We start from the raw sequence: 25,584 nt of genomic DNA, 5'->3' as shown, positions 1-25,584 counted from the left end.
CTCCCTCTTTCTAGCCCACAAGATGCTTTTGGAGTGGCAGACCACATAAAAAGTCACCTAATCTGTAGCCTCATTGGCCTCTCTAAACATATGCTTGGCTTGAAAGGTCATTCTATCTCTCACCATAGTTCAAATATTTCAAAGCAAGAAGTGTCCCCTTCCACCACCGCATGGATTTTTCTGGATTTAGCTGATCACGGTGGCCGAGTCGTCCTTCAATATCTTGGAGCCAACCTGTAGACGGTGACACCGGCAGCTTTTACAAGATGAACGGGAAATGATATAGAAAGAGGGGGCGGGGGGCACGAGTTGGTCAACTTTTTTTGAAAGAAGGAATCAAACGTGTAGCATGAGGTGCAATCAATGATAAGTTCAACATGTATTGCCTTCTACAATCTCAGCCGCTTGTGAGAGGAAAATTTATGAGACTTACCCATCTCAACCGTTGAAGTCGACGATGCCAATCCATCTCCTACAATTATTACGACCTCTCTTGGTTGGCCCCAATAATTGACTTGGTGACAGTTGGTGATTGGAACAAGAGATTATCCTCCGAGCACACGCATAAAAATTTCTACGCACAAATTTGAAATAGAGATCCGTCTCGAGTTTTAACTCGTTACATTGTTTTGCTGCTATAGATCAGATGGCTTATGTGTGCGTTCGCATAGAAATTTCTATACAAGCGACCAGCTTGATATCCTGCCGATCAGTTAATATTTTATTGTCACCTCCCCATATGAATCATATGTACTGCTTAAATAATTGATACGAAGAAGACCGGAAATGAGAGGGTCAAGTTAGGACCAGTCCACTCATGTGTTATGCTGTCATGGTGCAAACTTTTGTTTTTGATTATTTAGGAAAAAATTATTATAGTACAACTTCTGTAAAAATTCAGAACTTCATCTACAAAAGCTAGCCGGAAGATATTATTTGAGCTCCTTAATGCTGTATAAGAATCCAAGAACTATTCAGTAAATAATCGATGTGAAATTAAACACACATCGGCATTAGTCCTCACAACCTCAATGCGAGTGCAGCATAGTTTTAAATAAGGCATTATGAGTGGATGTTTTAATAGATTCTTATGATATTCTTAAATGAAAAAGATAAAGATATTAGCATATCCTATTTATAATGCACATGCAAATGCTTCATCGAAGCTATTTAAAATATTTTAATAATCTTTGTAAGATGAATTCTAAAGGTTTTTAGCCATGAATTGGATTCTAATATGCGTACGTCATAAAAGTTTTGAGGCTTTATTTGATATTATGACTTTATTAATCTAGATAAGCTTCAGTTTTACTATGATCAAGAAAATACTATGAACTGAAGTTTTTGAAAGCGTGGAAATCTTACGATGCTTAAAATTATGCAAATTCTAACATTAGAAAAGTTTCCCATTTAGGCTTCTCCTTGTCAAAATCCCTTCGTTAAATAAGATCCTTTCTTCATAGAAGTTTGAAGAAATCTAATCAGGGTTGTTGCCGGCATTGAATGGTTGAGAAATATAGCGACTTTATATGGTGAGGATAGGTAAAATTTGTTTGTCACGAAAAGGGTGCATGGAGGATGCATTACATAAAGATGGAAAACAAATTTTACTTATCCTCACTATATAAAGTGGCTATATTTCTCAACCATTCAATCCAATCTATATAAAGTGGCATCCTCACTATTCCATAGTATCCTTTGTTGTTGGAAAAAGGTGTGTGGAATTGAATAGTTGCTTCCCGATAAGATCCTAGCTGGATCAAGGGATACTGTGTCTTGATGGAATACCTTGTCAGATAGCTTGACTTTGGTGAATCAAATCAAATCTAACAAATACAGCCAATCCAATGCATCCCTCAATTATTGGGATCAAGTTTGGGTCACAACCTAGAGAAACTTATAGCCCTGTTGAGATGATCAAAAGGCAAATGCACCATGTAAGATGATAACACTCTTATAGGTGGAATAGCCGGGAGAGCTACTATTTCGTTGCATGTCAACGATAACAAATTTCTGTACCTTGTCTGGTTGTTTCCCAAACAGCATCAATCTCAACTCTCTTGGCAGTTTGTATTTCGGATTTCCTTCCAACACAAAGGCCGACATGATGGAATTAAAGACCAAACTAGATTTCAGCACATCCTGGAATTAAAGACGAACTAGATTTCACCACATCCAAAGCAGATGGTTTATTTCAGATGAAGGGCATTTGATGGATCGCTGTCATCCTGTAAAAGATCTGGGTAAAATAGATCTGATTAATGAATGAATGCACATGAAGAGTGTGTTTTCTAAATGGAACAAAAAGAAAAGCATTTATAATGAGATGGCGACGTTGGTCGGCAAAATGGACGAGCAGAGAAAAGGAATGAAATGGACATGACATCAGTGGAAGATATATAAACTATGGACATCAATGCCTGCTCGCAGGGATTTTACCTTGTGTCGGAGAGCAGTCAACCAAAGCTGACGGTAGTTTCTCAAGTTAAACAACATCAAATCTTCCAACCAGCGTATTTTGTGAAGTACTGATGTTTTGCGAGTGCACCATAACAAGGGGTGTTGTTTTCTACAGACGGCCTGGACTGTGGTTGTCTTTGAGCAATCTAGAAAAGCTACATGGGTTGTCAGGATCACCAGAGGCCTAACTCTTTTGCTGAAATCAGAGCTCAATATTTTGATAAAGTGACACATGTATTGCTCGCAGATCAATGAGGGCAGTCTTTCATATTTTCCCCATGAATAGCTGCAGAATACGTTGCATTATCTCTGCCATAGCAAACTACAAACCAAGGTGAAAAGGATCCACCAAGACTAACAAACAGGAAATAGCCAGCAGTTGGCCATGAGAGAAAGTATGGCAATCACAGAATTGTTTACCATTTCCCAGGAAAAAAAAATATTAACAGCATTCTCAGTCTCAGATTTCTGTACCACGATTATTCAATGACAGGCCAATACCTGGCTACATGATTTACATGGTTTTCATGAAAGTCTTACATGTTTTTTCACTCAAAAGTCTTACATCAGGTTGCGTCTAAAATTATAGAAACATTTGCTGTCACCTAGGGAACTATGCATTAAAACAATCACAAAAAGGGAGGGGTGGCGGGAGAACGTTTACATGGATTGGAGATCTGGAGATTTCACATTGCAAAGTTATGTTGTGAGAAACAGATTTCGCTACCCCTAGCTTTTTCTCGGTCATGAACTAGTATTTTCAACAAAAGAGAGTACATCATGCATCTCAATACTAAACTCTTATGCAACCTTAAATAACATCAAATACTATTTATAGACTCCATCGCATGGAGGATGCATCTCCTGATATTGATTTAGGTTGGTATTTTGACCCTCTCCAGGGTCAGCTTCCTTCACACCACCCATCAAAGAAGTTGAATCCTCACCCTTTCCTTGGCCATTGTTGTCCTCGTCAGCCTCAACATCTACAAGAGATCCTGCCCGTAGTAATTCCTTCACCTTGTGGAATTCATCATAGTGAGCCCGTCGGTGATCCTTGAAACTTAATCTTGCTCTATCTGTTTCCGAGTCTGAAAAGAAGAAACGGGAAAACACAACTTAACGTATGTATCAGTATGGTCCTTCGAATTCAGTTTATTTTCCACTTCATTTTAAAGTAGATAATGACCAAATATATTGAAAGCAGACAAGTACATCAACCTTTTAACTGGCCAAGAAATGCCCTTAAAACCTATATAGGCCAACATACATGTTCTTTATGATCAGTAAGTAGCACTATGGGAAAACAAGAGGAGAAAAAAAAACTCAGACTTAAGGAAACACATAGGAAAGATATAGCCTTTATGCACATCATTGCTTTAGAAGTCACTAATTTGATTATGAAATCAAGAAACAACATTTTCTAGATAAATATGATATGTAAAGATTTTAAAATATCTGACCACATATCAAAGACAATGAAATATCAAACCCATACCGTGGGACATCGAGATTCTTCTTTATGAGGTATGCTCCATTAAGGCAACAATTAACATGTAGCCAAGTATGTATCAACGACCTCGATGTATATCCAATTAATTGTTGTTGATATATGTTCTACGGACCAGACTCACCATCAACCATGCACAATTTTTGCACCATATATAAGTCTACTAATATACCATTTCTAGTGGCCCAAGACCTTAACCAAAAAGGCTAGCTAGAAGTTACTAATTGGAGTCCTTGGCCCTGCTTACCTCATACATTCCCACTGTTTTAAGGCAAGGTCTCACAAGGGGAAGGGTCCAACCACAAACATCACAATTGGCTCGTGGTTAGCCCTTTTAAAGGAACTGCACAGGTGCGTATTTAGGCCCACTCCCACATCAGGTGTGTCCTGTATGGTCCCTTTCCAAAATCTTTGATAAGGCCATGTTTAAGTTTAAAAATCTTAAATCTTATCTATATTAGGCTCAGCATTCATGCAGGATATTTTCTAGGTGAACTTAGTGCAAGCTTCTGAAATATGAAAATGCTTAATTACCAAAAGAAATATATGGAAATGCTCAGTGATTTAATTGCCTTTACGAGCCCAGTTCGCCAAGATGTTCCGTTGGCTTGGAACCCTGGTTGAAGCTAAAGATTATTTCTATGATGTCAAGTATGTTTGATGTTGGAGCATCTAATGGCCAAAAAGTAACTTTGCTTCAAAAAAGAGTGCAAAATAAAAGGCATAATATGACAGGTAGCTATAAAATGAATTTTCTGAATCATCAATAAATAACTGATCATAACCAATAACCAAACTATTTAACGCCAACATAAATAACAAAAGGAAAAAAAATGGTAGCCAAATATATAATAGAACAGTGGGAAAAAAAAACTAATCAATATCAACAGTTTAATCATCTACATACAATTTCAAACTCAGAATTTTTTTTCTCTCTTTTAATTAGCTTCCTTTCCCACTATAATTAATCACCGTGAATAACTTAATATAAACAGATAACTAAGGACCCGCTACCCGACTAACAGCAGAATGCATGAATTCTTTATTATTAAGAAGAAAATTTGAAACCAGGTAACAAAAATGACTTTCTCTGCTACATGAAATAGCATAATTACACCGGTCTTAAAAGTACAGCTGCCAGTATGGGAAGATAGCTACAGAGATAGTACGTATATGGGAACTGAGAAATAAGAACCAATGATTAAAGAAATTCCCAAAAGTGGGAAATCCCTGATATGGTGGTTAATTTTTTGCATCTCCAGGCACGGCAGTATGGTATATAATGTTGACAGTGCATTTCCATGTTTTAGAAATATGAAAATTGATAATCAACCCTTCTTCTTTGTAAATTCCCTCTTTTCTTGTTTCTCTTGTCGAGCTCATCAAGGTTTTCTTTAACATAAATGGATGTGCATGTAAGAGTCATTTAAAAGAGAAATATATCAAGACTTCCCCATTCTCTTCTCCCTGAGGTTTGGATTTGGTGGGAGGCAGTGACCATGGTGACAACCAGCAGCCACAATGGATAGATCAGCAAGCTCAGCAGCCTCCCCGCACTTCTCTCTCCTTAATTGTTTAAATTCCTTAACTTTGTTCCTCATAAGGATGGAGCATGTGGTGCTATGGAAAGAGTTTGAGTTTGGCTTCACACAGACAGCATCATACTAGCCCCCACCAACCCTCCACAGCAAGTTCTCCAGACAAGGAAACTGAATCGAATTAGTTTTCCAAATGCATCAAGGGGGAAACCCTTTGTTATTTAGAGAACATGTTTCATAGCAACTATGCTTGAAAATATCATGATATGAAAGCACTATCGTATCGTATCCTCTTTTGAGCTACACAATGAAAATTGCACATACAATGCATGTGAAGTTCCAAAAATATTTAATTAACTTATGCTAATGAAGAAGCATTTATACTTATTTCTATAAATCACACAAATAATAAGCATCTATTTCTCATAAAATATATTTATTGTCCAGTATGAGGTTCATATGACCTAGTTTGCAATTGCAAGTACAATCTGATATCTGGTTCTCATCAATTAATTTGGCAACTACAATAACCAATTGTAGGTGCCTATGGCAGAGTTTAAAGTCACTAGGTGCTGGGTACTCATGGCCTGGGTTTATGTCCCACCCTCAGCGTAATACAAATTAATGGAGCTCTATCTCGGCCCCCTTCTAAGCTTTTAAAAAAAAAAAACAAAAGGAGATAAATCATCATGTGCATAGGCTTACATGTCTATGGGGCTACTTCCATTCATGTGTGACCTAGAATGTCCATAATTGCATCAAGTCGCATGCAGGCAGTCTAAAAGTCAAGCTAAGGACTAGCCTGAAAAGTCTTATTAAGTTAGGTACTATGAAAATAAATCTGGTCAATGTACAAGCTGAACTGAACGTGTGAGATTCAATTAGTCCACGAGCATGGGCTAAAATCACTGCATTTCAGCTTGCAGATACACGAACACCAACTGAAACAAATCCAGATCAAGTCCGTCTACTAGGATGTTCAAAAAGTAGTTAAGCCAGATAAACAGTTGGGAGTCACAACCGCTACAGGCTGGATTGGATTAGTTATTGTGTACAAGAGCAAGGTTTGGTCTTATATTGTTGGTTGCATTGGATTGGGCAAATACCAAAATGATTTTAGCTAATTCAGGCTTTCCTTAAAGCACTGATGCTATAATATGCACCTAATCACTAATTAATTTTAGAGTTACAATGTCAGAGATAAGTTTTTTTCTTTCTTTTTTCTGAATATAACAGTAGGAAGACCTACATTCGAGGAAAACCACAAGAAGCTGCATCAGCATTTGCAAGAAGCAAAAGTTGAAAGGGATAGGACATGTCATAGAGAACAAGGGAGGAGGTAGTGGATGAGTATCTGGCGAGGAGATTGGCCAGTCTGTTCCCTTCATGTATGATAAGGAGACTTTGAAGGCATGGAGAGCCAACTGACCTTGCTGAATTTCCCGCAAAATGGGATGGAGAGACATAGATTCCTTAGAGAGACAGGAAGCAACCATGGTAGAGTCTCCCTCCACCAGATGCAATCAACATGAAGATGATCCCTTGCTGCTTTAAATTTTTTTTTTTTTGGTTTCGGTTGGGGGGGAGGGGGGGGGGTGCTGGGAGCGGTGCATCAGCACCCATATCTAAGGAATCCTAATGGCCAGAATGGTGGTAGTATTATCCTGGGTGTTCAGGTAATTCATCAACTAGCACAATGCTTTATCCAGCTATTGAGGCTGAATTCTTGGCCTCACCTTCAAAGATTTTCACTATTCTGCGCCTTCCATATCGACCATGGAATATAGAGAAACCTACACTCCTACCGGCCTCTGAAGGAAGTCAACGACTGCTTGGCATTTGGGCATCGGAGGAAGGAGGATAGCATTTGCCACAGCCCACAACACTACAGAGTACAGATTGCCTACAGAGAGAATAAATGCTACATGTAACCTAGCTCATAATGTATTAAATATCCCTTGATGATGCAATAGAACAACCACTAGCAATCTCCCAATGACAAATTTCTATAAGAAACATAACACCCTCTTATGAGCAGGAAGGTCCTGTTTCCACCCATAGTTACTATGATTATCACTAGTAAACAACATCTTCTTGTAAACCTGTTGAATAGAAATTCCAGTATTATAATTATGATCCTAACAAAGCACATTCTCAACCCTTCCTTCAGCTCAGTGTATTGCAAGGACTTCAGTTACCACCATAGGCAGAAAGCATTGAGCCAGTAGAATCTTGTACTAGGTACCTTCCTCAGTAATGAAGTTGTTGACGATAGAGAACCGAATGAGAAGGCTCATATCCACTGACTTTGCCATCTTGGATAATGGAGCATGCCCAAACTAGGGTTCAGTGAGTACATCAATGCCATTGCCATCACCAATAGACCCAATAAATTTATCAGCAATTAGGAAGCTGGCTTTGCTTATGGCCTTCCAGATTGGAGAGCTCAATGTTGGGGTATAGCAGTTGTACCAAGAACCCTCAAAGCCATCCTTAGACCTCAACAAACTTAAAATCATGCTGTTCATGGATCACTGCCATGCCCGCTACTTTGCTAAGTAAAGCTTGCCACCATTTATTGACATTTGGATCCCTAGCCCCTGCAGTTCTTAAGGTTGGCATATAAATTCCTAAGACACAGGGGGAAACTTCCTCACAGTGGAATCATGTACCCACAGAGAGATTCTCATAATTTGCTAGAGCCAATCCAAGAAATGTTGCAGAATAGCTACATTCAGTAGCAAGTGCATGGACAAAACACAAATGACAGATTAGACTAGAGTCAGATGCCCAACAAATGATAGGGACTACTATTTCCCAGTATTAAGGTGCCATAAGATATGGTCGTTTATCAACTACGTGTCACTGCTTTCAATCAAACACCAAGCAAGGGAAGACCTAGGTACCCTCCCATGTACTCTGCCTTCAAAATAGCCATGCAAGAGGCCAGAGATTCAACTACAGAGTGAGCAAATGACAGATTGGAGTAGAGTCAGATGCCCAACAAATGATAGGACTGCCATTTCCCAGTATTAAGGTGCCATAAGATATGGTCTTTTATCAACTACGTGTCACTTCTTGTCAATCAAACACCAAGCGAGGGAACACCTAAGTACCCTCCCATGTCCTCTGCCTTCCAAATAGCCATGCAAGAGGCCAGAGATTCAACTACAGAGTGAGCAATATTGGGACTAAAAACTACCATTGAATTTGATAGGATGCCTTCTATACAGATGGACTGTGTTAGATTGAATAAGCTATCTGAAAGAATCACAATCTCGCTGCCAAGCCCTAGAGACAAGGAGGCGATAATCTGCGAATAACAAGTGACCTTTTGCTGGCCCATTTCTTCATGGACAGAAGCCATATATTTTACCATTAGCCATCTCTCTATTCAGTGCCTACTTAGCATTCCATCGTAAAGGATAAATAAGGGGATAATGGGCATCCCTGCTACAGTCCAACCCTAGAGTGGAAAGAGGCGATAGGGACCCCATTGACTAGAATAACAAAATTAAGATCTTTGACAAATCCATTCACCCAACCGATCCCTTGATGTCAGGACGTTACCATACTAAAACATGGGACATGTTGGCATCCTGAAACTTACTATGAGAGAAGCAGGGGGGTAGGGAGGGCGAATAGGCACAGCTGGAGGAGGACTAGACTGAGGGGACAAGTAGACAAGGGAGAGTAGGATAGGACAGGGAACAAAGGAGAAGAGGAAGGGAGACGAATTTGGAGGAAAGAGAGGGGGAAAAAATAGGATGAACACCATCATCTACCATCCATCACCATCCACTAGCGGTCACTATACGTTGAACAAATGCCTCACTAGTGCCCTAGATTGGCCAAGGATTTCCTTATTTGACCAAATTAGAAATAATAAGAGAAAGCAAGCACCATAAATACCATACCCCATAACTGCATTCTATCCGCCCATATGCAAGGACCCAGGGTCTTGTGTGAGTCCTGCAATAAGTCATTGGTCCAATCTAGAATGATGCCTAGAATGGACCAGTACTAACCAGGTTCTCGAACACTGATTAAAGATACATATGAAGTTCGGTTTAGATGCAAGATTATATGCCTCGTGGCTCACTAGGTATAACAATATTAGGAAAAAAGATTTAATAAAATAAAAAAAATAACCTCAAATATCGGGTGCCCAATTTGCCCTTCCAATATCCAATTCTACTATATAGCAGTCATGTTAGAGAGGCTTTGTGTCAAATTGTCCTCAGCACAGAGTCATATACATCTATTATCATTTCAAGAAAGTTGATTCCTAAAGTCTGGTGTCATTTTCATGATTATTTCAGAACCTTTTTTTAGATTAGAGATATCTATTATCATTTTGAGAAAGCTGATTCCTAAAGTCTGATGTCATTTTCATGATTATTTCAGAACCCTTTTTTAGATTAGAGATAATTGTTGATGAGACAGATTTTCTTTTTGGCTCTACAACTAAGTTACACAGTTATACATAGCGTATCAAAGTATATCATGCTGCAAGTAAGAAAGATCTTGAACAATCAGAATATCAAATCTGTTCAAATATTTAAAATATATCTCAGAGAATGCATTTAAACAGATTATTAAATGGAGTATTTATTTAGTTAGACTAGCTTATAGTTAGGCAGATGGTTATCTAAGTTGGAAAGTTGCAAAGTACGATCCAAATATTATTTTAAACATACCAAGACTTAAGTTTCAGCCAAAACCAATCAGTTTCAGGCAGAATTTACTAGTTTCGGCATTTATGGATTAAACATACATGAATCCATAAGTGATCAGCCAATTATCAGGGTTGGTCTGGACTCTTTGCCCTGCTTAAGAACCATTCAGGCCAATTAAATTAGTACAAGGCGCATGGCCTGAATATTTATGCCATGCGGTTCTTTCCACTTTGTATAGCTTTCTTCTTCTCACTCCATTTCCCTACTTACCTTTGATCTTCCTTTGTTCTGTATTCATTCTTCTTTTATTCAATCGATCCTTTCCCTCCATTCTCTGTAACTGTCAATCTCGATGGCTTAAATAATCAAGGGTTCTGGAGATCAAGGCTGCAAATTGCTACCTTTTGTAGGAGCCTAAGGGACTTGATCAAGTGTCCTATGTGCAAGATGTCAAATCCTCCCAAGTCCAAACAAAAAGAACCCAGTCACCATACTGAAGACCATTAATCTTAAAAGACTTGAGAGTGGTAGTACCAGAACTAACGCAATTGCCATCAGAAATACAAGATCAAAAAAAACTAAGAGAACACTGTCTTCCAACTTAGCTTGTTCCTTTTGTCATGAGCCTTCTATAGGTTTCAGGTTCAGATGGGTTTCCAACCCCAGTTTAACCAATAAATAAATAAAGAAAATAAAGAAAATACTCAAAACAAGAAGAACCAAGCCTGGAACAAAAAGGCCTCAAAACCAGCCGCAAAGAACCCTAAAATTTATTTACATCCTAGTCTTTAACCGAACTCTTCATGATCTCCATATCCTGTTGAAAGTTCTTTTCACTCATGATGTCTTTCAGACTACCAATGATACCCTGCATTCTTAGCACCTTTTCGAAATTCCCCAAAGAGATCTCCAAGATATTCGAGGTAGTTTCTGCATAAGTTGCCATATTTGAAATTTTGAACAACCATCTTCAAGAATTTCCACATCTCATCAAGATACTGTTGCCTTTTAGATCTCCAGTCTAAAACCTCATGGAATTATCTCAATAGATTTTTGAAGATGCCAGCCATAAAAATCTTGGATTGCAATTAGGATTGTGTATGTGGGCTACTCGACCATGCATCAGCTAAGAAACACTGGTAATGATGGTGGCCCTAAATCCAGTCATCCATCAAGATTTCAGGATTAAATTTTTTACAAAAATTGCAAAGATTTCTTCAATTAATCTTTTAGGTAACCAAGTGAAAAGAAAAACACCTGGCTGGAGGTCAGGTGACAAAATCCATACCTAGACCAAAATATCAGTCCCAGTTTCAGTCTTTCATCAACCCTTTCAGGACAAACTACTGTTCCAAAGACCTAGCCAAAAGCACTAAAATTTGTCCCATTACCTCCTTTTCAGCATGACTTTTGACTTTTGAGCCTATGGAGCCAGGTGAAAAGGCCAAACTAGGACAAGATAATTGCAAATGTTAACTTCCCTGTCGACAGGTAATGCATTAATGAAAGAAAACAGCTTCTTCAAAGGCAAAGCCCTGCTAGGCAATCATTTTATAAGCTCATACTGCTGATCTTCCTATCTTCTGCCGTTTATGACAAGACCCTCTCTATTACCAACAATCTATTTGGACCAACATCATCAACCTTGTACGCATAAAGAAAACAAGAACGAGTTGAGTAGGATGTCATTTTTGTTCCTCACAATGATTTCACTTGAACAATACATGTTTCATGTTAAAACAACAAAAGGAGCATCTAAACCAAAACCCAGTCATCCTAAGCATCCAACATACAAAAGGCACATTTAGATCTCAGCAAGATAGAAGTAATAACAGCAAGAAGATAGCAATGCCAAGACAGATACATGCCAACAGCCAAGTAGCAGGATTAGAAAGCCATAAGAAACAGGTAACAACCTTCATCTTGTTCCATGGCATCTGCTTCATCTTCAGAAGATGTCCATCCCCCTTGCCTTCTGCTTGAAGAAGCTACGTCATTCAAGGCAGTAAGAATTGCTTCCGCATGAGCAGATTCATCAAAGCATTCATCAAAAGCACGCCGTGGTGACAAAGAACCTACAAAATCAAGAATTATGTTATAGTTGCTAGTTAAAAAATTATGTCATGATAATATCGGTTAAAGTAGATAGGGCAGATGGTAATAAAAGTTGCACAGACAAACCATCATCATCAACAATCATAGGGTGATATGGTGTCTTAGGCTCAGTGATTTTCTGCCTTACTGGTTTATTTGCTTCAATCTCATCCAAGTTTGCCTCATTCCATCTCACACGACCCCTAGTTAAGAATAAGCATGAACAGAATAAATTGGTTACTTTGCAAAATGAATATAACATTATAGATCATAGTGAAAAGCTCTGCAATATATCTAAAGATAGCAAAATAATGCAAATAGCAGATTTATGGTTCCAGTCAACTATAAGCATCTTCCAACAATGAAGAAATAGCAAACGTTGACTCCAAACATGAGGAAAAGGGGGAAAAAATCCAAGATAAAGTTGACATTACAATAGAGAGAGGGAAAATTTGATTATAAGTATGACTGTAAAGAAAGAAAAAAAAAATCCCAGCTTTTATTTATGTCATCCTTCATCACATGTTTTTCATTTTTCTAGCCTAGATCAAATTAGAATATGTTGTACTGCATTAAAAGAAATTAGAGCATACAAACTGCAAAAGATCAATCAGTATAACGAACATTCTAAAATAGAAATTCATGTCCTCAATTATTTCAATGTTTCACAAATGCACATCTTTTCTCTTTGAGGCCTATCATATTACCACACAACAATGTAGTATGCTGTCCATTGGTTGGCTTTCTTGGTATGAGTCCAGTTCTAATTAGATATTAATATCAGATGTCAGACACTAGGAAGAGGTGTATGTGCATGTATTCACATTTTTAAGGTGATAGTTATTAAAACACATGCAGTTATATTTCTTGACAATTTAGCATAGTAGAATTCAACAGAAAGATAACATAAAATTATGAAACATTGTGATGGATTAGTGTAAAATACAGCATAGTTGATCCATAAGTAAAAAATATGCCTCATAGATGCAAGTGATCCATCAAAACAACAGATCCTAAAAAAAATCCTTGGCTACATAGCATATTGCAAAAGGGACTAGGAGTACATCCCACTCCAGTAGGGATATGCCTATATATGCATTCTGATAGGTACATAGCTTTTGTTCCTGATATAGTCAAGAAATATTGCAAAAGGAAAGTTGAGGGTGTCAGATTTTTGCAACATTTTTATCATGAGAAGTCAACCTAGGAGTTTAGATACAACAGGCCATAGGCTGCTAAGAAGTCCCCTAGAGGTCTAACATGGATTAACAAAAGATAAGTTAATATTATAATCTATGACAATACCCTTGAGTGTCTGTAAGCTATATATTCATATAATAGTTTGTTTTGTTGCTAGTCAAATGGAAGTTACTGGATGCTTATCCACTTAAACAGGCAAACATCATCCAAAAATGGGGCAAAAAGTTTGCACGGTTGACGCATCAAAAGGTCCTTAAGTAGGGCAAACTTATTTCACCCCTCATTGAAATAGGTTTAACCTAACTACCGAACTCTATCTTCTCCCTCTTTTTCACCCTTTCCCAATAGCTTATACTACTGACCCTAAAACTTCAACCAAATAGGGGATAGTACGAAACCACGGATAAGTAGTTAAGGGGTGGTCAAATGGAGTTAAAAAAATCCATCCACTGGTTAGCTATCCAACAACCAGTGCTAAAAAAGGATTGGATATAAGTATATCCATATTTATGTCCATTTTTACTTGATGAACACAAACATGGACATGGATATTAATAGGATGCTAAAATTTATATCCATATTTGTTTTAAATCAATACAGATACAAATCGGATAATGTTAGAGTGAATAAATGCAGATGTAAACCGAATAATAAAACTTTATGAAACACCAAATAAAAGATATCATTTCGAAAGTAAATAAAGTTAAAAATGCGTTAGAATTGATACTTATTTTCCTTTAGAATTCATTAAAGATACTGGGCATTTGGATATGAATCAGATAGTGGTCTATTCATATTTGTATTCCATTAATCTTTGATGGATTTATGGATATGGATGTTCTTCGGTTGTTAAAAGTTGTATCCAAATCCGGATAGATTTGGATACAACAGATTTGGGATGATATTATTTAGCCCATTTTCACCCCTACCAGCATCCAAACGTTGGCTTAGTGTATAACATTATGTAACCTTGGAGATCTGTTTCATGCCTTGACAGGATTCTGCATTATCATGCCTATCAAAAATAGTAAACTATCAGCCGAAGACAACTCTATAACTCTAGAGTAATACCTCAGGAGATCTAGCAAATTATTGGACCAAAAGTTCTTAAAATCCATTATAAATTTGGGGCTGAAGCCCAATTTGACTCAGTCTATCCTAGCAAAGGCAGATTGGGACCGATGCATCTCGCCACTTGGGATAGCTTGGCATCCTAGTAACTCATTAAGACAACATTTTTACTTTTCTCTTGTTTCTTGTTTCTAACATTTGTTTATAGGCTTTCTTGTTATGTCATTTAAATTCATCACCCTTTTTGTTCATGACATGATTGATAAGTAGTGTTTCATTAAATATTATTATTTTTCAATTTTTCTCAATCCACTCGAGCTCATGCCAAAATCCGACCATCGGCTCAAAAAACCTACCCTAAATTTTGACATGCAACTTCTAGAAACATCTTAAATTTTTTTTAAACAAAGGATGTACCAGTTAATCACTTGGTCACTGGCCTATCCCAAGTGTCAGGATAGGAGTGCCCTCGTTTCATCTCAACTCAGCCCTGGATCAACTAGGGTCTTGAGTCCAAGATTTAAATGCGCAACCCTATAACTCTTATTACAAATTCGATCATTGCTAAACAATAAGCATATATAAGCAACAATACATTCAAGAACTAGCAAGCAATGCTTGCATTGGGATGTTACTTATTAGTTTTTGGAGAGCATAAGAATGCATGATTTCTACACTATCATGTCTCAATATATAGTACTAGATAATTTTAGAATAAATATAGTCAATATGAACATCACAAACATAACATATAATTTACATACTAAAGTCACTCTTGCATGGTCTCATCAAAGTAATTTCATATACCACTATACCACAGTTTAAGTTGATTATGTGTGGAGCAAAATTTGTTGTACCACCCCAAACCCCTATTATGGGGCATACCATACCGTATTGGATCAGAACCAGCATGAAAACACTTTTTGGATCAGTACAGACCCTAGATCAACTTATATTAACGCCCAAAATCAGAGTGCGTAACGTACCGCACCAACATATGTCGACCCATACCATCCAATTTCAAGCAATACCATGATAAAAAGCGAGAAAATGGGCTCAAGAGTTGTTTTGGTACGGGATGCATAACGTACCATATTGACCTGTAGCATACCAAACCGGTGATGTACCAACATAATACTTGGTATCGAGATTGCAGATCTTGGTATATAACAATCAGTATATATCACAAAATGTAACCAATGCATTAGTATATAACAATTAATAACTTTGCTTAGATGACAAAGGGTATTGGGAAATTATAAGAGAACAACTACATATATTGCAACTATGCCTTTTGCGAACAAAATATACTAACCTCATTTTTTAGAATTCCGGATCTCCCTAACCAACCAAAACTCCCACAGTCAAAGTGAAATCAACCTACATGTACAAAACCTTTTGATAGTTTAAAAGTTTTGCCTCTTGATGCAATTATATGCGCAATCACTTTTATCACTCAAGAATTACATCCGTATTGAACCATAAAATGTCAAATAATGAAATTGCATAGTCAAAAGATGAATGGAGGTCTATACCATTGCATAGGAGACATAAGCACATTTAATTATAAAAAAAATATAAATAATTTACATAAACAACAACGAAAGCTAGAAGAAGAGGAAAAGAATTAATGTACTTGAGGAACCTCTCAAGGTAATTTGGCAAGAGAAACTAAATTGATGTCGACGGGTGTTTGTCTTTATTTACATAATCAAACTAAAATATAGTAAATGACTAGACATATGATGAAAGCCATTATGTTATGATACATAGTAAAAGATAATATATCAAGTTCTTAATTTCTCTAGGAATCCCACAAAAATAGTTCTAAACTACATGACTTAGTAAATATAAACCTCTGTATGAAATTTGTAGACTTGGCAAGAGCTTGGTATTTATATATACTAGAATATGTCATGTGTGTGGCACGTGGTGGGGACGGATAACCCCAGAGCATAGCCTCACACACCGCTCAGGAGTTAGCTTTTAATGGTACAATAGATGTCTCCATCGTTTTCTAGAATCTTTGCCAAATATAGGTCTGAACTTCACACACAAATCACTGAAGCGGATTCCATACATACCCTTTAATGTGCACAAAGATATTAATCCTTTTGAGTTTTAACATCAGAAACCTTATCTAACAAACAACGAATTTTAATAAATGCATTAACTTTGTCACTATAAATGGAAAAGTATAAAAAATTAGCTTATTGATTCAAGGTACACTTGGACATGAAGTTTGATTATCAAAAAATATGTTCTATTCATCTTTTATTTCATGCATGTTCAACCAGTAGATGGTGACTGGAAATGGTGAAACAAAATATATTTTTATCTCTAACCAGTAACAACACTCCATCCTGCAACGACATCCGGGCTTGCTTTTAATTCCTAGCCATCCTATATCAATCTTCTGAGCAGTTTCTAGCCCACCTAAAACTCTTCTTGAATCTTCTGTCTGCCACTCTAGATTAACTTGAGTTCAGTTTCAAATTCCAGAACCAATTCTAATAGTTTTGGGTCTTTCATATCTTAAATAGGGACTTCTAAATTTCATATAGACCCACTTGCATCTGTTATGGTTTTGTGGGAATGAAGGGGCTGATTCCCATTTTTGTGCAGTCTTTTGTCTGCAAGTAGATTCTATGCACTTATACATGCCACTTTTAGGCCCAGAACTGCTCATGTTTGGGACTCGCTCATTAAATCTAGTTGTGATATTGTACTTTGGGGGTATTATTATATCTCATTTTCACATTAGGACATTTTCAGTAAAATATTGTGCTCTCTTCCAGGTTTTTCTTGTACCCAAAAATTTTATTTTTGTATTGAGATAGTATTTGTAACTTACATCTGCATTATCAAGATATTTTACAAGCATAGTTTTTTTTATGTTATTAAAAGGAATATATGGCTCCAGCTACCTTAAAACTATAGAAATATAACCTTAAAACTAGGACAGTAAGGAGAAATAGTTTAAAGAAAATGAATTGTATGGTAAATTAGTACATCCAGAACAATTATAAGATTTAAAAAAAAGAAAAATATATGGGTACCATGCCACACGAGATGCATATCTTGAATCTAATGTACAAAAATCAGTACATATATTGTAGCAAAAGAAAATATGAATTAAAAACATGTCTTAGAATCACCATCACGCCTAACTATGTTCTCTAGAAATGATCCGACAGAGTTATAATTCTACCTAACTTACCAGAAATTCTGTGTTTTTGGATGGTTCTGTGCTAGAACAAACAACCTGGCTAATCCACTAAACCAAAAACTTATAAAATTTTTGCATGAATTCCACGTGAGCTACAGTTTAAGATTTGACTCCAAATCCTCTAATAAAAACCAAATCCCTATTCATGCCATAAGTTTCAATCAAGTCCATGACCTTAAAAAGAAATGTAACTCTAAACTACGCATTAATTTCCTTGAAAGCCACCTTATTTTATTGCAATTGACTTCAACAAACAAAACGAAAACCAATCTGGACAGGTTCAAATTCAAGAACACATATAGGGGGAAAAAACAAGAAATTGAAATTACTATTCTAAGAACCAAGAAGTTTTTATTGTTCTGCAAAATTTAACCAATATATCGATGCAATCTGGTCCTAAAATCATCTACCATAAAATGGGATCCTAGGAATCGATTCTACCGCATAAAAACCCGATAATAAAAATACCAAAAATATGCTATGGAATGCACGAAAGGGTAAAATTCAGGAACAAGAAATAGGTAGGGAAATTAATAGCAATCGAATCCAGTAATTTCGAATGCTTACCTGAAATCAAAGAGCCCAATGGAAATCGCGGAGAGAGAGAAAGAATGACGATTTTTGGGGTATTTCTTTAACTTCCGATAGGGCGACACGGGCGACACGGGCGATGTTAACGGCCCGGTCGAGCTGAGACGCGTGTTAAAACCCCAAGAACGGAACGGATTTGCTCAGCATTTGGGACATTGGACCGGCTTTTCCTTTTATTTCGTCTCGACCGGGAGAACAATCATAGTGTCGTCTGTCGCCGGGCGGTGGGAGGCCCGAATTATGTTCCGGGTGAGGCTCGATCTGGCCGGTTCGGTCTTTTTTCTGGGCCATGGCGGCTGAGAGGTCAACATCTACAGAACTTGAAACGATGGAAGTTTGTGCTCATCTATTGATTTATTCACTTGAATGGTTGAAGATGCCGATGAAACCAAGCAGTTTACTGTTATCTTAGATTGAATAATTCAATTTTTGTAGTAAGTTGATGAGTCGAATACATGCGTCAAATAGAAATCAAAAAAATCTCAACATACCATAATCATCATCGTTGTCATCTCCATCATACCATCGCCACTAATATTATTTGCACCTCCACCATCTTTATCACTTACAGCATCACCTCTACTGCCACAATCATTTTTTTAAATAATTAATTATAATAAATATATTTATATTTTAAAAAAATTAAAAATAGAAATTTAGACATATATTATAATAAAAGATTTCATAACTAATTTAGAAATATGATGTTCGGCCTCGTGAGGTGAACTAACGCAATACTTGGTTGCAGAATAAATGAGGGATACCCCACCCCACCCTCGGATAGGCTTATCCGATGGTGGGGGTTATCCCCTAACCCTAGGGTATAAACCAATTTCTCCCAAAATTTAAAATTAGTCTATAAAGCAAAATTAGGCAAAAACTTATTCCGCCCAATAATCATTGTATACCTAGTAGTATAAAAAGGCATGCTAGTGTTCTCCTTTCCCTTTCTTCAGACGACAATGTCGGACATCTAATCGTGGCTATCCGTGCTTTTGGCTCTTCTCTGAGCATCCTCAATCCTGGCACCAGTAGCCATGCCAGTATCGCTTGACCAGAGGGTGGTTCCATACTCCAAAAATTAACTAAATATTGGATTTAACAATTTCTTAAAAAATACTGTTGGATAAACTTGGGCTTGCCCGCCCAGAGTTCCCTGGTCCGAGGTCTTGGATGGTGCATCCTCTACTACTAGGTCGGGGGCAGGTATTCCACCCTTCTCTCTCTCACAAAAAAAAAAAAAAAAAACACAAGTACGAGTTGGAGATCATAGCACAGAAATGATTTCCAGAATTTGCCAAAATTTCTTGCTAAAATCCTCAAGCAAGAACACCCCATGATATTCTTGGAATGATGGCTAGCTCCCAGAATCTAACAACTTTTCAGCTTCAAAACAAATACTTGGAAATCATTCTAGACACATGTGAAAGACTTCTAGATCATTGGATTTAGCCACTATTAATCATCGATCATGCCAAACAGTTACAGTTAATTACCACCTAAGCTGCACGCAGTTCAACCTACACACGAGTGGTTGGACCAGCTTAGAACCCAAGTATCCAAGGAAATCAACAGACACTGTTGTTATCCAGATCCATCCCATTCTTCAGAAAGTAGTCAAAAATTCATGCTGATGGGAACCAAAATACTCTCAACATAAAAGAAAAAGGCAAATCTAGTATTCGCAATGGCTGAGCTCAGCAAATCAGCACAGAGAGCTGCCTGTTATAGTATACAACAAAGGCATTATGTGATATTCGTTTCATCATGATTTACTGGTGTTTGGGACCACCAACTCCACATGCAGCTAGAAGAGGAAGTAATTTCGAGATAGAGGGACAGAGGATGCTGGTTCGCATTTGAGAGCTTCGCCATTGGCTGTCACCGTGTATGTCTCAGGGTCAACGTCGATCTTGGGCAGTGCATCGTTGAGCTTCATGTCTAGCTTTGTCAAGCCACGCACGTTACCAACAGCCTCCACCCTTTTTTTGAGGCCATACTCATTTGCGATGCCCAAATCTTTTGCAACCTGGCATCAATAGCAAAATTCAGATAAGGTCATGTCATGCACAGATTACTGGGAGTTCAGTTGATTGAGAAAACAAGAGAAGCTTTTCTCCTGGACAGAGTCCTAAGGCAGGCGATGGCCAAAATGACATAGCAATCAGGTGCTATTGCCTAAGGTGCAAATGTTTATTTGTCTGGATAAAATCTTTTCTTTGGAGAGAGTAAATTTGAAGACGCTCTCATTGGCCTATGGTTGTTTGCTTTGTGGGAAAGAAGAGCCAGGTTCAAACACACTGAGCTAAGCATGTTTGAGACTTCATGTGCAAGTTTGGCAATGCAGGCAACCTTGGATGCCCTACTCGGTCAACCTACTAGAACTTCTCTTTGCAAGTTAAGGTGGCATAAAATATTCAACTATTGGTATATGTCAAGGTAGTCAGAAGAAAACAACAAAACTCTTGGCAGGAAACAAAACTCTTTGAACAATTTTCTCATCAGGTAAAGGTGAGAGTTTTTCCATGACTTATTGTTGAAGTGCCCCTTTGGAAATGGGAGAGCATTAGATTTCCCACTTGATGCCATTGTCAGGGAGCACGGAACAGACCACTAGTGTTGGTTTCCTTGTTGGAATCAATTCTGTATTCTTGTCTATGTGAAAAATTGTAAACTTGTACATGAAGTTTATTTTTTTTAAAAAAAAATGGCAAGTCAGATAGCTTGCCTTGCTCATAAAAGCAATTGAGTTGGAGCTCGCAGCTTTCCCAAATGCACCAAACATTGGCCTCATCATCACCTGTATTAACAATCACATCAATTTTGTGATATAAAGATCTAAGAAAATGGAAAGAGAAGCCCCAACAATAATATCATCACAAAGTAGATGTGCGAGTCTGCAAAGAATCATCTGCTACATGTCATCAAAAAGAAAAAAAAATAAGTTTGCCACCTATCATGTGGTGGGTCCAATTATATGAAAAATTGGAGTGTGCTTTTAGCGCATGGTATACAAATTAACTAGCAAAGGAGACTGTCGTTTCATAAACATCATAATAACAAAGAAGAAAAATAAATTTACCGGTTCTGGTGTAGGAATGCTAGCATTTGGATCGCCCATATTAGCCCATGCAATCACACCACCTTTGATCACCATTTCTGGTTTTGCACCAAAGAATGAAGGTTTCCAGATGACAAGATCAGCAAATTTCTCTACCTGTTCACAAGCAAAAGTCAATTGCTTAGACCTTAGAGCCTCTAAACTCGATATCCTAACCAAGAGGCTATATCATATTGGGGGGAGAGAGAGAGAGAGAAAGAGAGAGATGGGGGTAAGAAGAATATATTCTATAGAACAAATATATTAGATTTCCCAACACTTGTAAGTAACTTTGCTTGAGAATTCACGTGTTGTTTTTCCATGCATGGTGTTTCATTTGAAAGTTATCTTGACTTACATTAAATATTATTTTCCATCTGTAGTCTTATATCCTTCAAGAGGCTATACAGTACAGTATGACATGCCAAGCTAGTATGTGCTAGCCATTCACAACCTACACATTTCAATGTTGTCTGATGTCGAAAAATTATTATCTTGTGATGGTAGGTGCCTTTGTAGAAAGATGGGAGACAATGTAGGAAAAGAGAGAAAACTGGCTGATGCAGACAGGCTCTTGGACTTGAAATCCCTCAAATTTAGGGAGAAGATAATCATCTTTTTAATGAAATCTAATATCTGAAAATTCAAGGGTCGTAGGTTTCTCAATTTCTCTCGATCTGACAATATTTCTCTCTCCATGCTACCTCTCCTCTCCCCTTCTCACAAACATGGGTATTATCAGGTTAAAAGTAAACAACCAGCCAAAAAGGGCCTTAATATGCTAGATTAGAATATCTTATTCAGTTGAAATAGCATCATAAGTAACCTAAATAGGAATTTTTGGTGTAATGCCTTTGGCTTGAATCAGGCCGCCCAAGGCCAATGAACCTTGAACATAAGCCGACTGGGTTCAACCTAGATGGGATTGGACCCAACCTATTTGCTCCCGAGCCCCTTCTCCCCTTTGTCTCACATGGGCAACCCTCCCATCGTCTTGCTTCACATGCACCCCACCTCTCGCCCCCTTCCCTTCTTCATCTCTTCCACCCATGTGCCCTCACCTCACCACCACATTTGTCTCCTGAGTGTTGCCATCACCCGACAACCTTCCCGTTGGCTTCCTCCGCTCCCTCATCTCTCTATCTCACTCTTCTCCTCTATCTTGCTCACCACCCACAACCACCCCCTTCTATCCATCTCTCCCAATCCACCCTCTTCCTCCCATCTCTTCTCCCATTCCTTCTATTCTTGAATCTGGTATTCCTCTTTCTCCCTCTCTATTGTGGTTTTTATTCCCCTCAATCTAACCCTAATATAGGTTTTAGTGTGTAGGGAGAAGAGACCACCACATTGGACAAGAGAAAGTTGGATTTGAGGCCTCGACTTCTAGCTGCAGGCCGGATTGATGTAGACCCCAACTCTAGTACATTTAAATTAGTGAAATAATGCAGATTTGCGGTTGGGAAAAGCCACCTCTTTATTTATATTGCAAATCATTGCTAGTGAGTTTCTGGCGATATATCCTATAATCTTGGAATATCGTGCTCTAGGGATTGCAAGAATACTAATATTATAAATTTTACTAAAGAATTTGATAATGATGGACAAAATTTTCTATAGGGAAAGCCAAAGCCTAATATTGATGGAATCCATCAAGACTGCTAGATTTGGCCAAAGATAAATCAACTCTCCTATTTATTTAAAATGTTTTCCACTAGGTTCCATAACTTTTGGAGTTTCACATTGTTAATTGTGAAATTTCTGTCTCGCATGGACTTATGAAGGTTAATTGGATTAAGGAAAAAAATGGTTTTAATAGGGTACTTGGGCCTATTAAAGGACTCTAGAAGCTACATTTTGATGCATAGATTGTTTATAATTGTTAGGTATTAGAGAGGATTGTGTTTTGGGTAAAAGGGCTCTTGTAGACATAATGTGTTTGGTAAGTAACCTCAACCTAACTAGTATGTTTTAGCTACATATTTCTAAAATATATTCTTATGTTAATTTGCTGCAAAATATCTTGTGAACTATACATTCTACATTGTGAAACACTTCTTTGAAATAAAGTGCCTGTTTCCCTATCAAATGCTTAGAGGTTCAGACTGTCGGTCCAGATTGTGTCGAGCCAATGTGGTGCCTACACAAGCACAGGTTGGCATGAGATGTGTACCATCACTAGCATACATCCATGCCAGTGCTCTCTTGTCAAGTGTCATGCTTGTTACAATATGTCATGGTATTATTAGCCATTAACACAACATCGAAACTAAAATTTCAACCTTTGTTCTCGCTAAATGTTCTTTGTATAAATGTAATTTGGATCAAGCAAGATAATGATATGACATTGAAACACTTGGATATCTTTGAAATTTATGTGCATTCACAATTATGGACTACTGCCACGTTTGTAGGGAAATATTAGTATTATTGGAAACCTTTGCATGAAACCTTGAACCTTATGTTTTGGAAGTGCTTGAAATACCTCTTTGAAAACCATGCATGAATGTCAAATATATGGAACTCTTTGGATATTCATGTATAATTGAGGACTTCATAAACTATTTGAGTTATCATTGTAATTTGGAAGATAAGACGAATGGTATTGGTAAAACAATCAAATTTTGTTTTTTTCTTGTGCTTTTGACTCTTGGTCTGGTTATGTTTTAGACCCCACCAATAGGGATTATAGCATGACACTTGAATTATCCCCGCACAATGAAAACTTAGAAATCAAACTTACCTCAATGGAACCAACGTAGTTAGAAAACCCATTGGCTATGGCTGGATTTATAGTATATTTTGCTATGTACCGCTTGATTCTGAAGTTATCATTGTCGGACCCACTGAATTCAATTGATCTTCCTCGTTGCATCTTCATCTTATGAGCAGTTTGCCAAGTCCGAGTAATCACCTGACAAGAACAGGGAGGCAACTTAAACCTTGAAGGAATTCACAATCAAAACACAATAACAGAAACAGATATCACCATGACAGTAGGCATCCCTAATGTCTTGATGAAGTTCTAGACCATGTGTGGAAAGAAAGAAAGAAAGAACTACGTAACATTTATGCCAGACATACAGGCTGGGCTTATAATTAACAGAAATCAGCCAAAGAGGTTTATTGGTAACTCTATTTGAATTTTATTTTACATCTAGATCCAGATTTACGAATGGACTAAATTTCATGTATGTGCATTTGTTGATGCGGACTAATATATAATGCACCTGTATTCAGCTTCATAAACACGAATATGGAAATGAAACAGATATAGTCAGCACCATTTATGCCCACTCTTGTTTCTTACAACTTAAGCATCCCTTTGATTCTCCCACTCCATTATTGTTATCAACAGATTTTATTCACATCTTTAAGAAGATTCATTGCACCTCGTGGTTCAATATATATAGGGCAAATCCTTAATCTACGAACACCAAAAGTTTCATGGGAATAAAAGAACACACATAAAAAAAAGAAGTGCAAAATGTCTGAAATTTTCCATAGATGATTATGTTGATCATATAGTGTATATATAGGGATGGACTCCGCTCCTCTTGAGAAAAGAATGTATCTATTCCTTCATATCCAAAATCAATTATTGGCATCCAAATTGAAGATTCACGTCATTAATTAGGATCGATACTACTAAAAATGCTTATAAATAAAAAATTATGTGTTTTGATGCTCTCTAACTTACGAATAAAGTAGACGCAAAAATGGATAGTTTCCATTGTGCTAGTATGCTAAAATATATGATAAAATATTTAGATTGAGAATCCAGCTCTGATCATGGTCTACACATGTTAAAACATGCATAGATTGAAAGTCAATATATTTTAATGCTTAGACATGCACACACACACATATATATGTATGTGTATATATATAATATAATACATACGTACATATACATATATTTGTGTGTGTGTGTTGGTGGGGGGGTGTATGTATGTATTTATGCATACGCATACACAAATGGTTTTATATCATTGTAACCGTACATTTTTGCACCCACTTGATGTAAAGGTTAGATACTACCAAAATATGTGATTTTTGGGTTCTAGACGTTTTTGTTGGTGTAGATCATGATCAATCATGAGGATTTTCAA

General features: G+C 37.3%; 2 protein-coding genes across 7 annotated transcripts in view; both read right to left on the bottom strand.

The window, feature by feature from the left end:
* Positions 1-2,861: 2,861 nt before the first annotated feature.
* LOC103719872 (protein phosphatase inhibitor 2-like) lies at positions 2,862-18,522 on the bottom strand. 2 transcript variants are annotated; one of them, XM_039133758.1, is made up of 6 exons: positions 18,349-18,522; positions 15,868-15,932; positions 15,644-15,652; positions 12,369-12,484; positions 12,104-12,262; positions 2,862-3,551 (listed from the first exon to the last, which is right to left on the bottom strand). In XM_039133758.1, exons 2-6 carry the CDS (start codon positions 15,870-15,872, stop codon positions 3,289-3,291), a joined length of 552 nt encoding a protein of 183 aa, XP_038989686.1. In that variant the 5' UTR covers positions 15,873-15,932; positions 18,349-18,522; the 3' UTR covers positions 2,862-3,288. The 2 variants fall into 2 exon arrangements, with proteins under 2 accessions (XP_038989686.1, XP_008807552.1); XM_008809330.4 differs by lacking the exon at positions 15,644-15,652.
* Positions 18,523-19,824: 1,302 nt separating this feature from the next.
* The window catches only part of LOC103719873 (urease), a 34,291-nt gene continuing 28,531 nt past the window's right edge, over positions 19,825-25,584 (bottom strand). For all 5 annotated transcript variants that reach the window (XM_008809333.4, XM_039133757.1, XM_039133756.1 and 2 more), the window contains 4 exons: positions 24,216-24,386; positions 21,455-21,589; positions 21,101-21,172; positions 19,825-20,401 (listed from right to left, as the gene is read on the bottom strand). In XM_008809333.4, the coding sequence (XP_008807555.2) occupies positions 20,180-20,401; positions 21,101-21,172; positions 21,455-21,589; positions 24,216-24,386 (600 nt within the window). In that variant the 3' untranslated portion in view covers positions 19,825-20,179. The remainder of the gene's footprint in view (positions 20,402-21,100; positions 21,173-21,454; positions 21,590-24,215; positions 24,387-25,584) is intronic.

Source organism: Phoenix dactylifera, chromosome 14 (genome assembly GCF_009389715.1).
Source record: "Phoenix dactylifera cultivar Barhee BC4 chromosome 14, palm_55x_up_171113_PBpolish2nd_filt_p, whole genome shotgun sequence".
Lineage (NCBI taxonomy): Eukaryota > Viridiplantae > Streptophyta > Magnoliopsida > Arecales > Arecaceae > Phoenix > Phoenix dactylifera.
The sequence above is the reverse complement of the archived record's forward strand: the minus strand, read 5'-3'. Positions and strand labels throughout refer to the sequence as shown.